This window comes from Triturus cristatus, chromosome 11 (assembly GCF_964204655.1).
Source record: "Triturus cristatus chromosome 11, aTriCri1.1, whole genome shotgun sequence".
In the NCBI taxonomy this organism is placed as follows: Eukaryota; Metazoa; Chordata; class Amphibia; order Caudata; family Salamandridae; genus Triturus; species Triturus cristatus.
In genome coordinates, this window is record NC_140594.1 from 624,925,570 (window position 1) to 624,941,060 (window position 15,491).

The following is a 15,491-nucleotide window of genomic DNA, read 5'->3' on the forward strand; positions in this document are numbered from 1 at the left end:
GTCTTGCCTCTGCCTTTATTATTGTTGCCTCTGTATCCGCCTCTTTGGTAACCCCTTGTAAAGGTGGATTGGGTAGGGGCTTTATATGAAGTGGAAGCGGTGTCTGAGGAGTAGCCTCTGGAGGTGCTTCGAAAGGAAGAGCGGTGAAAAGAGCGCCTGGGAGTGTGTGGTTGTAAGGCTCCCATAGATTTCGCCGTATCTGTGTCCTTCATTTTTCCCAGGGCCTCATCTACTTTTGGGCCGAACAGGTGTTCCTGGTCAAAAGGGTGGTTCAGGATGGAGGCTTGCACCTCTGGTTTGAAGCCTGAAATCCTTAGCCAGGCATGGCGACGGAGGAGGACGCTGGTGTTAATTGCCCTAGAGGCAGTGTCAGCTGCATCTAGGGCACAGCGGATGGAGGTATTGGTGATGGTTTTGCCCTTCTGAATTAGTTTGTTGGCTCTTATTTTTATATTTGTCAGGGAGGTGTTGCATTATGGCTTCTAGTTCGTCATAATGGGCCCTGTCGTATCTTGCCAGAAACGCTTGTGTATTTGCGATGCGCCATATGTTGGCAGCCTGGGATGCAGTGCGCTTGCCCGATGTGTCCAAGAGTTTTGACTCTTTATCAGGTGGTGGTGCTTCGCCTGATGCTTGGGAGTTTGCTCGCTTTCGTGCTGTAGACACTACTAGAGAATCTAGTGGTGCTGGCCCTCTGATTTAGGTGGGATCTGTAGGGGCGGCCTTATATTTTTTGTCTATGCGGGGGTTGATAATCCTGGCTCTGACTGGATCTTTAAAGACCTCCGGCGTGTGCTTGATAACTCCTTTGAGCATGGGCAGGATGGAGGTGGCCCTGTGTGTATTGTCAAAAGTATCAAGGAGAAAGTCCTCCTCCACGGGGTCGGTATGGAGATCCACACCGTGGAAGTGTGCAGCCCTCTGTAGTAGGTGGTTGAACCCTAATGAATCTTCTGGTGGGGATGGTCTCGAAGGGTAGAGATCATCCTGCGGGACGTTAGGAATGTCAGGAATGTTATAGTCGTCCCATGGGTCTGGGGAGCCTGTGGGAGTGGGGTCCCCTGTAGGTTGGTCATGGGGCTCGTCCCCTATGTCATCATAGACATCATCATTGTCATCATCCGGAGAGGGCGTGGGGGAATGATGAGGTGGGGGGAGAAGGAGGTGGTAGAGGAGGGGGAGGTGGAGGGGGGTGGAGGAGGGGGCGAAGGTATTCTTAGAGGGGAAGTAGCACAGTCTTTCCTATTTGGAGGTGGAGCTGGGGCAGGCTTGTCCAGCTGTCTCTTTTTGATGCTGAGCATCAAATGTCCAGTCTTGGGATCTTTGACCAGTGTTTTTTGCAATGGATAAGGCTTAAAAAGTTCTTCTGAGAGTGGCCTGTCCGTCGGCGCCGAAGGCGTCGGGCCGTAGATCTTTTGGTTTTAGAGTCTGCAGTAGTGCGCTGTTTTGCACTATGCTGCTTCGAAAGGGCTGGTTGGTTACTCGGCTTCGAGATGGTTTTCGGCTTCGAGATATGGGTGTCGGTGGCCTTATGTTTGTTGCTCAGTTCCGGGGACGGTGTCGGTACCTAGGAGCTTGAGCTGGTTTTCGGCGCCGAGTGCTTCGGTAAGGAATTCGGTGCCGAGGAGGAGGCCATTTTCTTTTTCGGCGTCGGTGCGGTGGAGTGTTTATCGGCACCGACGGTGGGCTGGCTCGAGCCCGAGCCGCCGGAAGGCTTAATAAGCTTCTTTACCGGTCCCGAAGGTGCGGTGTGGGAAGCAGTGTTCTTGGTCGTGCCTAGGCTTGGAGGCGAAGGCGTGACCGAAGCCTTTTTCGGTGTCGTTGAGAGTGTGGGGGGGTGGGATTTCGGTACTCACGACCCTCTGTGCCGGAGTGATGTCCTCCACATCTGAATCGTCGGCTTCGGAGGTGCTGACGAGGCCCTCGTCGGTGTGTTGTCCTTCCGGAGCGTCGACGCCTTCTCCGAAGATGTCGTCTGGGATCGCCGTCGACGAGTGTGCCATAGTTCTTCGTACTCTTTGGTCTCGAATGGTTTACTTGGACCGGAAGGATTTGCACGCCGGACAGTCTCGAGCCTCGTGTTCAGGGGAGAGGCAGAGGTTGCATACTTCGTGAAGATCGGTGTGGGGGAATTTGGACCCATATCGAGGGCACTTCTTGAAAGGAGTCCTTTCCATTAGCCAGGACCGGAGCTTGGGTAGGCCCGAAGGCCGTCGTCGACGACTGGAATCGAAGGTCTTGATCGATGAGAACCGCGTCGAGTGAGGGGATCGCGATCGAAAACAATACCGCGAAAAGGGGTGAGGAGTGCGCGTCGATTGGAGAACTGGAAACTGTTCGGAGCCGGAGCGCGAAGATCACATCCGAGCCCGATGGCGGAAAAAAACTATCTGAGGATGGAGCCGAAGCCCATGCGCAATACGATCCAAAGGAGGAGTCACATACCTCGTGACTTCCGAAGACTTTCCAAGAGAAAAACAGCTGCAACATCCGGGCCCAACACCAGATGGCGATCTATGCACAGTGTGTAATCTGCAGCTCATATGCCTCGAACATCAAGTTATGGGACAAACACTGTCTTTTAAAGTTCCAGACTTCGACCGATGACAACAGTGTATCAGAGGAAATGAGGAACTCTGAAAGGTATTTCATTGCAAACTTGAAGCAGTTCATTTAAAAACAGGAGTATGTGATGCTGATTACAAATTAATAGTGTACATGTGGGGCAAAGATACAGATTAGAGTAAAGGTCTTACCTGCCCAGCTGAGGCCCAAGTGCTCAGAAATAACAGCCATTTTCATGTCAGCTCGGTCAGTTCCACTCAGGGAGCCTGGGGGAAACGACAGTTACTGAACGAGAAGGAAAGCATTACACCAAAACAGAGAGAGAGAGAGAGAGAGACAGAACAAGAGTATGAGAGAGAGAGCGAGCATTACAAAGTCTCTTATAGGCGCAGAGTATAGAGAGTGAAAAAGACAAGTGTGCAGGCAGAGTAAGAAGCTGAGTGACAAACACAGCACTAAAGACAAAGAAGGGAGGGCACTGAACGTCTGCAAGAGATATGAAGAAGTAGAAACAAAGAGGAGGATATGAGTATAAACCATGAGACAGGAGGATTGTGAAAGAAATCCCTTGATGACAGAGATTTGCTACCTCAGTATTGGCACACATGCACATCTCTGTCAGTGTTACTCAACACTGTTGCCCAAACATCTTCTGTCACTGTCTGGCACCAATTCACACCTCTGCCCGTGCTCCTAATCCACTTCCATAGGAGAACTGCAATCCCAGTATTGGGAGCCATACACAACTCAGACAGTACACCTCAATTCTAGCATACAGTATTCTTATTATTCCTACATGAAAGACTAAACCGCTCTGGCAGTTCTCCTTAAACCATGCATTGTAATACCACTGCTGGTACACTAGTTAGGCCCATACAGCCTGCACCACAATACCGACCCCCAGGACCAATGTCTTCTGTTATTCCATAACTAAGACTCATACACAACTCTGTCAATTTCCCTCAATCCTGACCTTCTGCACCCCAACTGTTCCAGTACTGGGACTCAGACAGAGGTCTGCTAATGCGTCTTACTTCTGTCCGGCAGCACTGCTGATATGCATGTTTTGGGGCCCTCAGATTGTTTTGTCAATGCACCTCTATTCTGACATGTACACTGATAAGAAACCCTGACAAAGCATCTCAATTATGACCTGCTGCAACCCTGCAATTCCATTATTGGGTCACATGCTCCTCTTTAACAATGAATATCAGTCTTGATTTGCAGTGCCCTTTCCTTTTCAAGTACCAACACTTTTTTGACATTGCTGTGCAGCATCCTTGCTATTGAGGCCCATGCATTGCTCAGACTATACCTCCTGACTGTTCTCAACACACCTAACTCAGCTATGCAAGCACTGAGAGCCACACACAACTCTGACAATGTATTCAGTCTTGACTTCCAGTGCCTCCTTTGTTCCAGTACTGAGACATACAAGCTACTCTACCAATGGACATAAGTCTTGATAAGAGATGAAGCATGGTATAGGACAGAGGCTCTTACCCAAGGGGCTGTCACTCAGCGTGCTGTAGCGCTCTCTTAGTGCCAGCGGTGTAAGGGTTCGTCTCCTCTCCTCACTTCCTAGACCCTGTATAAGGAGAGACAGAATCTATCTTAGTACCGACAGTCAGTTCTTTGTAGAGGAGACAGCAAAGTAGAGGGCACATGTAGGGGTATCAGAATGATCAGCACCCCCTGGGAAAAGTGGCACTGTTCTGTGACTCCAGCAGAAAGGTGTTCCTTGCTGCAACTCCTGGGGGACAGACATTTTCAATATAACCAGTGACTGTAAGGGTTGTTCCCAATATGACTCATGGGGCAAAGATGTGTGTCCCTTCATCTTAGGGTAAAGGTGTTCCTCACCGTGCCTCCTGGGATAGAAGAGTTGCTCTCATTGAATTCTGGTGGAATTAGTCTTCTCACATTGACTTGTGGAAAGAGGGGACTTCTGAAGAAAGTTCAGTTTTGACTAGGACTAAGGGAGAAGGATGTTTCACGCTGCCTCTGCTCTCCCAGTGGTACTACTCTGCAATTCATGGGCCATTTGAGATTTTCTGGATGCGGCTTGCAAACTCTGAAGGAAAAGGAATTCTAGTCATAAATACTTGGAGGGAAGGGTAAAGGCCACCTGCCGTCATTGACTACTGGGACAGGGACCTATCACATTCATATTTGAGTGAATCAGGCTCCTCTTGTGACTCCCTGGGAGCCAGACTCTCTCTGCACAACTCCTAGGGATAGAAGATTCTTAATTTGACCCATTTAGCAAAGAGACTACCATTATTGACTCCTGGGAGTAGAATTATTTCACACTTGAGAGGGCCTTGAGAGGAAAAAATGACTTCTGTGAGCCCCAGGTGACAGCATCTGTCAGAGCCTGACCTGGCTAGACAGGCTATATGGTAGCGTAGGGTAAGTGGCGTTGCTAGGAGCCCGGGCTACTCTTACAGGGGGACTGTTGAATGACAAGAGTGAGCTATTGACTCTGAGCCCCAATAGGTATTTGACAAAAGTTGCATGTACAAATCGCAAAACTTGTTTTATTTGATGTTGTTGCATGATACTAACAGCTCAAATAGTGCAAACACACTACCACAATATCATGAAACCATGTTTGTGTTTGAGACAGGAATGTTTGAACATATAAGAAGACAGACTGCAATGGAGAGGTCAACCACAAGGAAACTGTTACTTACACTGTTAACATCTGTTCATAGCGTGCAGCGCTGTAGATTCACATGTTCTGCATACTCCTGCCATCTAGTGTTGGGCTCAGACATTTGCAACTTGTTATTCTTTGACAAATTCTCCTGAGTCACGAGGTATATGGTGACTCTTCATGCCTACATTGCACATGGGCACTGACTCCATTTTAGATTGCTTTTAGTCCAGCGGGTGAGAATGGTATGGAGAGGTAGAAGAAGATGGTGTACATCTGCACTGCTAAATAAGTAAGGATAGAAGAGAAAGCTAGAAAGAGATCTGCAGCTAGAGCCACACTCTTATGGGGATGGGTGTGGGTGCATGTGAATCTACAGTACTACAGGCAATGAACATATGCTTACAGGGTAAGAACATTTTCCGTTCATAGCTTGTGTTGCTGTAGATATACATGCTCAGTTTAAGCGGTGGCTAGTGTGTGGATGGGGCAGTCTCTGTAAGAGGGAACTTAGGCTAGTTTGGCCAACTAGAGCTTGCTTTCTAGCAAGAATATCCACACAGTAGTGTTTGGTACATTGTGTGAAGTTGACTAAATAACTGCTTTATGAATATCCGCTAATGGGATGTTGCCAGGGAAAGCCAAGGATGAGCCCTTTTTTATGTGGAGTGTGTCATGGGGGGTACAGGATGAGATGGTGGCGGAGGAGTAGAAGGGACAAAGTGGATGTGGCTGGTGCCCTTGTCCTTGTGCCTCTCTATGTGATTGGGAGGCAGTTATGGCGCTTAAGCTAAGTCCTCCTTAATGGTCAGCTTCCACTTAGGCGGTAGGGTGTCCACCACCATAGGTGGTGGTTTAGTAGTATTCTTTCCTGTATGTGGCTCAATATACAGTCGCTTATGATCGCATCGAGCTCTGCATGGAGCCGCTCATGGATTGGTCGCTCTGAGTTGTTGGGGGCTTTCGGAGTCAGTGGTCCTCGGCATCGAAGGGTTAGCCCGCGGAAGTGACACCTTTGAGGTCGGCACCTGAAGGTGGTGTCAGCTACAAGTGGACTTTCGGTGCCAGTGGTGCCTTTGATGCTGGCATGGTTTGGGCGCCGAGGTGGCTAACATTTTTGTCTTGGCAGCTGTGCAGGAATGTTGTGAGCCCATGGATGTGGGGGGTGCTGGCTCCGTTGCTTCTTGTGAGTTCAACCTGTGCTGGTGTCATGGGGTGCCCCAGACGGCTGGCTCGTCTTTCAGGGGCTAATAGCTTGACCATCTCGTGGCTGGTGCAATACCTCACATTGAGGGACTTCAGTGAACTTGGTATGAGTGTTTGCTATATTCACAGCCCATGACGTTGTCAGTGTGTGTTGTCCTGTTGCCTCAACTTCAATGTGGGATTGTTACAGCTCTTCATCTGAACTGGAGGATAAATCCACTTCCAGTGATTGCTTTTGAGCCGGAATGTCTGAAGGCCCAGCTTCTTAAATTTCCTCAGCACGGGGGGTTTCTTCCCTGAAAATGTCTGGGGTATCCTCCATGGAATGTCTGTGCATCGTATGGTGTACCCAGCACCTGTTCCTTCAATGACAAAGAATCTTTTTAGAAGTAAAGGCCAGGCAGGCCTCACTCTTGATGTCATCATGTGGAGGGGACAAACACGAATTATAAAACCTAGTGGCGCTCAGACCAGGAGTATATTGCATTACAGCAGGAACCATGTTTAAACGGGATCGGTTCCGTCTCCAGCTGTGTATTCTTGAAGGAGAAAACATCAAGTAGAGGCTGCAGGCTGCAGAGCTTGAGACCCCTAGCCAGGCCGGTTGTGGATATTCTGTTGATCCCCTGTGGCATTGAGGTCTTGGTAGCGAGTCAGCAGCTGAATGTTGTTTTTTGCTCTGATCAGTGTTGAAAGAAGACCGAGAATGGTCGATGAAAGCATCGAAGAGACCCTCGATCCAGGAGCTCTGGTCATCAAGTCCGAATCCTACGGTGGGAAAACTCAATCTAAAATGGAGATGTGCCCATGCGCAATGCAGACATAAGGAGTAGTCACCATATACCTGGTCACTTGAGAGAATTCTTCGAAGAAAATCAAGTTGTAAACGTCCGAAGCCCAACACTAGAAGACAATAGAATGCAGAGCATGTTTAACTACAGCAACACATGCCTAGAGCAAATACATTCCAACACCACAGTAAGAACAATAAGGCACACTACAAAGTAACAATGAATCCATGACACAGTAAGTATACAACACAAGACAATTCAATATGCCATAAGAAAGTGCCAAACCAACTAAGCAAAGACAGTTCAAAAACACACCACAAAAATACAATAAAAGCAATACTACACAACTTACCAACACAACACAGCACAGTATCACACCCACACAATACAGCATACTGTTACAACTGTGAGGTGGTGTGTTAGGGGCTGTTCTGATTTTGTGTTTTATTGTTGCATTGTGTTGGTACATTGTTGTGGCTGTGTTTTTGTTGTGTTGTTCTGGGATGCGCTGTTGTATTATTGCACTTTTGGGTTGTAGTAAGTGTGTTTGTAAGTGATTACAGGGTACCATGTAGTGTATATGTTGTGTCATTGTCTTTTGTTGCACTGTCATTTTGTTATTGTGTTAGTTTGTGTTGAAAACGCAAGAAGCCCTCGGGTCCGAGCAATGGACTACCGATTGTCCCAATAAGAGAAAGTGGAGAAAACAGTGCTGTGGGAAGGAGTGGGGGGTGTCCCTTTTAAGGATAGTTTCCCTCACACACCAAAGGTGTCATGCATCATCATGGGGATACCTCCTCGCGTCACAAACCTAGTCGTGACGCGGGCTACAACCCCCTCACTGCGAGGGAGGAGCTCAGGGATGTTTTAATGAGGAAAAGGGGTAATACTAAGACCCAATGTGAGCAAATGTGTGAGTGAGTAAGTGCAGTGCTAACTAAACTGTAAGAATAACTAAAACTAGCTACAAGGTAAGCCTACCATAGTTTATTGATGCTTCCTGGTGCCAGGATTAAAAACAAAAGTCGCGAAGTGTGGCTGCCGTAATTAGAGACAGTTACAGTCGAAAGTAATCAACATGTTTCAGCCGTATTGACCTATAATGGTGTTGTGGCCTTCTTCAGGATCTCTTTTATCAAAGCTACTGCAAGTGTGTAAAAGAAAAATAAGGGTGCAATAACATAACGACACAGTGTCATACAAAGCCAGTGATCAGGTTGTTCCGCAGATTCACTGGTGTACCTGCAACTGTCAGGTATCTTACATCATTTGTCCCTGGCACATGGCCATAGGTGCAAACGCCAAGCCAACCGCTCAATTAAGCATGGCAGCAAACCGCGTCTGTTACTATGTAGTAAAAAGTCATTGTTTCTGTGGTGGCCATTGGTTGATCTCTTTAGGAGTCATGGTAACAGAAGCTCATCAAATCCAAACTACCCTGTACAGAGTTGATTCAGTCGCTGAATATCAGGACTAGAGGTTCCTTCATAGGCTCACCGCAGGCAGGCAGTGGTCACCAATGGGGGGCACCTTTTACAGGCACTCAGTGCCCTACCGCTCCCCAATTAGGTTTCCCCGCTGCTCACTAGACTTATCACGTCGCCACACGAGGTGTGGAGCCAGAGCCATTCTATCAGTGCCCTCAACTTCTGCCATCCCTTGGGTGCTGGCAGGCTGATTGCAGGCTGCCATGTCCTTGCAGCACCTCTATGTCTTCGTGTAAAGGGCTGCTAAGCCATCTGATCTTGGATCTCCTTTTTGCAGTGGAGGGAAAGGAGTCACCTGTGACCATTGCAAGGGTTGAAAATAACAAATAGAGGCTTGGGATCAGACCATCCAGAGCACCCTACACAGCCACCCTATCCCCTCGATCAACCTTTTGGACCGGGACTCATACCAGGCAAGTCAATCACAGAGGGAGCTTTGTCAGAGCTCTCTGTAATACAGTCCATCTGGGAGCCTGCAAAGGCATTGCTTTATTTGTAAAATAATAAGTGCCAGTGCCCAAAGTGTTCCTCAGTAGCATGTAGCCAGTGCTGACAAATGTCTGGCTTGCAGAATACCAAATATTTCGAGTCTTGATTCTACCGCATGCCTCTGATCCACCACCAGACGCTCCCTACCTTTGTATCAAACTGGAAGATTGTTTTTCTTTACTGCTTTCTTCCTTTGTCACTGTGTTTTTGTCTTTTTCTTATTCCTTCTTTCTCCTTTTTCTGCCTTTCTCTCTCTTATTCTGGACCCCAAAAATGAGAGGGGATGGAGACCACCTTCCTCTCAAAAACATTTTAATGTTTGGCACAAGTGCTCTCCCTGTTGCGTAACAAGGAAGTTTCATACATCGACATAACACCATAGCCACACTGCTTTTGCTTTCAGTATTATTTGCAATCATATGCATACACAAATGATCATCTGTCAGTCTACAGAATGTAAGCTCATGAGCAACTTATAATCAGTTAATTGACGGAAAATGTTTACCTCTACAAAACATGGTATACTACAACTTCATAGCATGCATTGTGCTTTGGAGTTACTGACAATGTTTGAATGTGTAAACTGCTATTTTTCCAACATTGGATCTTTTATATATTCACAAGCTTGAGTCATTCCCCGTCGTCAGGCTGAGAACCCCCAGTACATTAAAATTACAGTATACAATGTAAAATAAACAGCATACAGTGTAAAATGGCCATATTCCTGAAACAACATTCCATATTTAGTAGCACATCCACCTCATTTGAAAGCACCTAAAGTTCAGCCAATGAGGTGGATCTTAAGCTCTCCTACTCCCCCCTTAAAGCCCACTATAGCTCAGGTTTCTACTGCAGGTCTCTGCTTTCACCTTTCAGCGAAACTTACATTTGTAACTTTCTTGATCTGCCCTGGATTTAAATCAGCTCTATCTACGGCACATAAGTACTGTGAGTTGTTTTTAGGAAAATTGTATACATTTCTTTGCCAGAGAGATAATTTTACTGGACAGCCAATTGTCACCAACTTTCACAATGGCTGAAAGACACAAGAAAGTTCTTTTCAAGGCTTGTTCATCGTGTGGTCTAAAAAAGATATATATTGAAGATCCTTATTTACAGTGTATTTTTTTGCCTGTATCCAAAACATAAGGCATTTACATGTGACATTTGTAGGTGCTTTTCATCTAAAACTCTTAAGGAAAAAGAGAATATTCCTCCTTCTTAAGGGGATGCCCCCTCTTCAGGGAAGGAGTCCGTGAAAAGTGCTCCTCCACATACTTCCACAAAGGCAGTGCAAAACAGGAGTCTTACTCAGTTTCCTGGGTGGGACTTGTTTGGAACAAGCATGTGAATATCTAAAAGATCCAGAGCCGAGTCACAAAGGTAAACTGAGACGAAAGCCCAGCTTTATGAATTTCGGTATTCACTACTCGCAAATGCCATCTGTGAATACCGAAAGTCCAACTTTACGACCTTTGGTATTAACAAAGGGCATTTACAAGTAGTAATTGCCCTTTGTGCACACCAAAAGTCCTAAAGTTCGACTTACATCTCAGTTTACCTTTGTGAAATGGGCCCACTATGTTGTAGAAGAAATTAGTTATTTACCCGTAATTCCAGTTCTACAACATTTGGATCTTTTATATATACACATGTGGCCTTCCCTCCTCCCCTGTCAGAGGCTCATTTAATATTATTCTCATACATATGCTTTGAAATCTGAGCTATGATGACCTCCTGAGGGACTAGGAGAACTTAACCTTCCACCCCATTGGTGAAGTTTGGGTGCTTTCAAATGAGGTGAATGTGCTACTAAATGTACAACGTTGTTTCTGGCCTATGACCATTTTACACTGTATACAGTATGCTATATATTTTACACTGTATACTGCTATTTTAATGTACCAGGGAATCCCAGCCTGATGACAGGGAATGATTGAAGCATGTGAATATATAAAAGATATCAGATTTGGAGAAGTAGAGTTACAGGTATGTAACTAAATTCATGCTGTACAATTCGGTTTAAAGCCCATAGGGCAAATAAATCTATATAGGGACAAACAATAGGGATAATTATTTTTCAATTTGATATAATTATTGTATAGGAACACTGTTTGACCTCTCTCCATCCACTGGCTAAGACCCTCTTTCCTTGAAACCATGAGCAGGTACAGGATTTGTGTGACTCGTGTGCCTGACCATGGTTTCAAGTGTAGAGGCATGTTGCATATTTTTTAGTCCATACACATGTTTTTTTTAATTATACTAGCAGCTGTCTTCTCACATTATAGTGTGTGTGATTCCAGAGGTCATTGTTTATGTAGTGCTTCTTCTGAATGTATGAAATATTATTAGTGGAGCTCAATATCCTATTTGTGAGCAAACATGTTTGTTTATTGATTTACCTTAAATAAGGGTGGTCCCTTTCTCTTGCCGAGTGAGTGCAAGCAAGTGAATTCCTACTCATTATGCATACTTATATGCATACACATTAACCAGGGATAATTGAATATGTAATCAAAGTTACATGGACAAAGTGACATTCAAGCACTGTATCCTTCGCACTGGTAAAATTGTATGTGTGAGTAAATCTTTATGCTGGTGTAATTTGATTTGTTAGTAAATCTTATTAAAAGTGTAAATTCACATTTTTGAATACAAAATAACATGTAAACTTAACCTGTGTTGATCAGTTCATATGTGAGGCTGCAGGCGTAACACAAGGGCCACAGAGCAGCTACCCTTGCTACATGGTGGTGTTAGTACACTGTCACCTGTGTAACTGGTCTTATACATGCACCAGTATCAGCAATACATACCTTATTACATGCTGGCATGCTGACATTCAGGTGACAGAGGATATGCTGGGAGTCCTCGTACTTCATCGCCTTGCGGAGGAAAGAGAGAGACCCACAACCATCTCGGGTGCTGTCTCTCACCTAAAGACAAACCCCACAGAAGACAAGGGGGCAGAATCTTTGCTTAAGAATTAGACACCAGGGACACCAAAGTAAATAAAGGTTGAGACAGACACAACAGCACAGCACAATGCTCAAAGCCAGAGCACACCACAAAGCAAAAGACAGCACGCAAGAGCACAGAGCAACACACACAGCTAAGAAGAGTTCGCAGAAAGGCAAAGACATATCAAGAGGCACAATACAGGTCAAAGCTTGCAGCAGCCCAAGGACAACTTCAGTAGCATATGGGCACAACTTACAACAGTTCAATGACATTTTCTAACAGACTAAACAGCTTAATTGTGACAGCACAGAGACAGCAAGTAACAGCTGAAAGGCAACAGGCCGGTACACGAAAACTACCACAACAACACAAAAAATAAATTGCAAAATACACACATACGACATTGCAACATCATAAAGACAAGTCTTAACACAAAACAGCTTAACATACCACAAAAGCATTTTAGAACAATCTAAAAGACAATGTTTGCTAGCAAAAAGACAACTTACAATAGCAAAAAGAAATCACAGCAAAAAAATGACAAATAACGTTAAAGACAACATGAAACAGCACAAGAACAAATTTCAGCAGCTTAAAGGCAAAGCGCAACAAAACAAAGATAGCTTGCAGGAGCAATAATATAACACTCAAAAGCAAATGTACATACTGCGGCACAAAGATAATTTGCATCCGAAAATAAAAGAATGTGCAGCAACACAAAATTCTGAAAACATGTTTTGCTTGGCACACCGAGAAATAATTTTAAAATACTGAAGCCACTCAGCTTGGGACAGAACAAAGACAACCTTCAACAGTGCAAACACTACTCACAGCAATATAGTATACTCTCATAAGTACATGGGCAACAAGTGTAGCACAGAGACAACTCATACCATGATAAAAGTAGATTGCAGCAGCCCAAAAAAAGTTTCAACAGCTTGACAGAACACCACAGCAAGAAGACAGTATACACCTTCATTGAAGGATGCAGAGATGCAGCACATTATGCACACAGAGAATTAGCAGCACAAAGATTAAAATAAATCAGAATCACAGCTCGAAGTGCTGGTAAACGACATTCCTGAACACTACTGAGACAGCTCACAACTGTACAGACAGAACGCACACAGCTCCCAACAGCACAAAAACACAGCATACAACAGCACAAAAACAAAACATTCAACAGCGTGAAACACATCAGTGCAAAGACATGGCTCAACAACATTGCAGACACAACTCTCAATACTGTGGCATAAAAGCTGCAGAAACACAGCACCACAATCTCAAAGCTCCTCAAATATGCAGCTCACAATATAAAAGGGCAAACAAAGACGCAACATCCAACCACGAAGATAAAGTATGTAACAGCACAAGAACAAAACTAACAACAGTAGAAACTCAAAATTGTAATATCACAAACACATAGCATGAACAAGAGAACCCAAGAAGAACACACTTCAAAGCAGCTCACAGCAACATAAGAATCACAGTCCACTCATGATACATAAAGAAGTAGGTACAACTGCACAAATGCACATTACACAACAACAAAATGGCAGCATTCACCATATATAGCTAAACACCCATGGATGGATAATGCAACAGCAGAAAGGCGCTAATCATAAAACTACTGCAAGGCAGCACATGACACCACGATGTCACTACTCACAACACAGATGAGATATGGCTCCAAACAGCACAAAGGGACACTTTACAGCAGTACAGGGACACAGCATATAACAGCACTGCAGCATATCTCATAATGTCATAAAAATACAGTATGTAACTGACAGCACAGCCACACAACTTGTACCACTGAGGAGTCACCTTGACCAACGGCACAACGACATTAGACAGCACAATGATATTTAAAGGCATTATTCTCATACAGCACACATTTAAAAAAGGCCTCACACAACAGCATTATTGCATGACAGTGTGGTTTACAATAGCACAAAGGCACTATATATAACACTATTGTAGAAATTGCATGACCAAAGAGGCAGTGCAAAAATACACACTGCAACACCACAAAGATGCAGTGTGCAAACGTACTAGGGCACATAATCAGGCAAAACTACGACACAAAATGAAACGGCACCAAAGTAAGCATTAGAGCAGCACAGATACACAACAGGTAACTGGACCAAAACACCGATTATAAAACTACGGCACAATTCACAACAGTCAGGTGCACTAAAGTTGCGTCTGGTTGATTTCTGTGTGCAAACAGACATACTGATAGTAAGTAAGTAACACAAAGACAACTCACAAGAGCACAAGCATGCACAATGTGCCTTAAGGGCTGTTTAATAACTCCTATACATGTGTGATTTCTCTGATTTCCGCAGTTCACCCGGTTTCCTGGTTCTGGAAATGAAGTATCTGTGCATTAACTATGAAGCTTTGTGTGGACTAGGCAGGTTGGTGGCTCTCAGCAGAGTAACGGGGGCCTAGAGAATCCTGTGCAGGTCATCAGGAGGATCAGACATGAGAGAGAGCTTGGAGGTGCAGTCCATCAAGTTAATGCAAAAAGACACACAGTACAACAGAACAGCGACATCAGCAGCACAACTGAGCCAACAAATAGCGAAGGCTTAACAGACAACAGCGCAAAAAGGCAGTATGCAACAACTGCAGACTGTGCGTCAATGCACAAGGACAGCTTGCGACACCAAACAGACAGACACAGCTTACACTATTGCAGAGACACAGCACACATGGTTGCACAATACTGCAGAGGCACAGCACACAACACTGCAGAGACACAACATACAACATGGCTGACCTGAGGCAACACCGCACTTGCTCTGAGCTGAGGCACGCCACACAATGCAGCTCCGAGCTGAGATACTGTACAACACATGGCAGTGTCTATGACACAGCAGCGCCCCTCCGAGCTCCTCCTCCGGCCTCGAAGGGCGGGTATTTACCTTCACAGGGATGGCGAGCCGGTTCTCGCGGAAGGCCTGAAAGTTAAAGCTGCGCTGTTGGGTTGCTTTTTTGAGAGGCACCAGGTTCCCTGACAACTCTACGAAAAGCGGCATCCCCTCCAGGACCTGCAGAAAAGCAGAGGTATGTTAGTGACCTCTGACAGTCTCACTCACAGAACGAGGACCCTGCCGCGCCCACGGGGACCCGCTGCTGCAGTGGTTTATGGCCTGGTTATTTACTGGTAATCTTCATTACTCTAAGTATTGTCTTCCTTGCCACAAGAGTAACAAAATGAGCTTCAGCTCCACACCAGAACCCTCCAAAGCAAAGTTAGCATCCCATACCTCCCATCTCTCCCCAATATGGCCAACCACCATCACCCCAGACCTAGTATAA

The 15,491-nt window shown here is 45.4% G+C and overlaps 1 protein-coding gene across 5 annotated transcripts in view; it reads right to left on the minus strand.

The window, feature by feature from the left end:
• Nucleotides 1-15,491, minus strand: part of ANK1 (ankyrin 1) — an 826,509-nt gene that overhangs the window by 242,754 nt on the left and 568,264 nt on the right. For all 5 annotated transcript variants that reach the window (XM_085634053.1, XM_085634051.1, XM_085634052.1 and 2 more), the window contains 4 exons: nt 15,095-15,220; nt 12,017-12,136; nt 4,069-4,153; nt 2,757-2,831 (listed from right to left, as the gene is read on the minus strand). In XM_085634053.1, the coding sequence (XP_085490179.1) occupies nt 2,757-2,831; nt 4,069-4,153; nt 12,017-12,136; nt 15,095-15,220 (406 nt within the window). The remainder of the gene's footprint in view (nt 1-2,756; nt 2,832-4,068; nt 4,154-12,016; nt 12,137-15,094; nt 15,221-15,491) is intronic.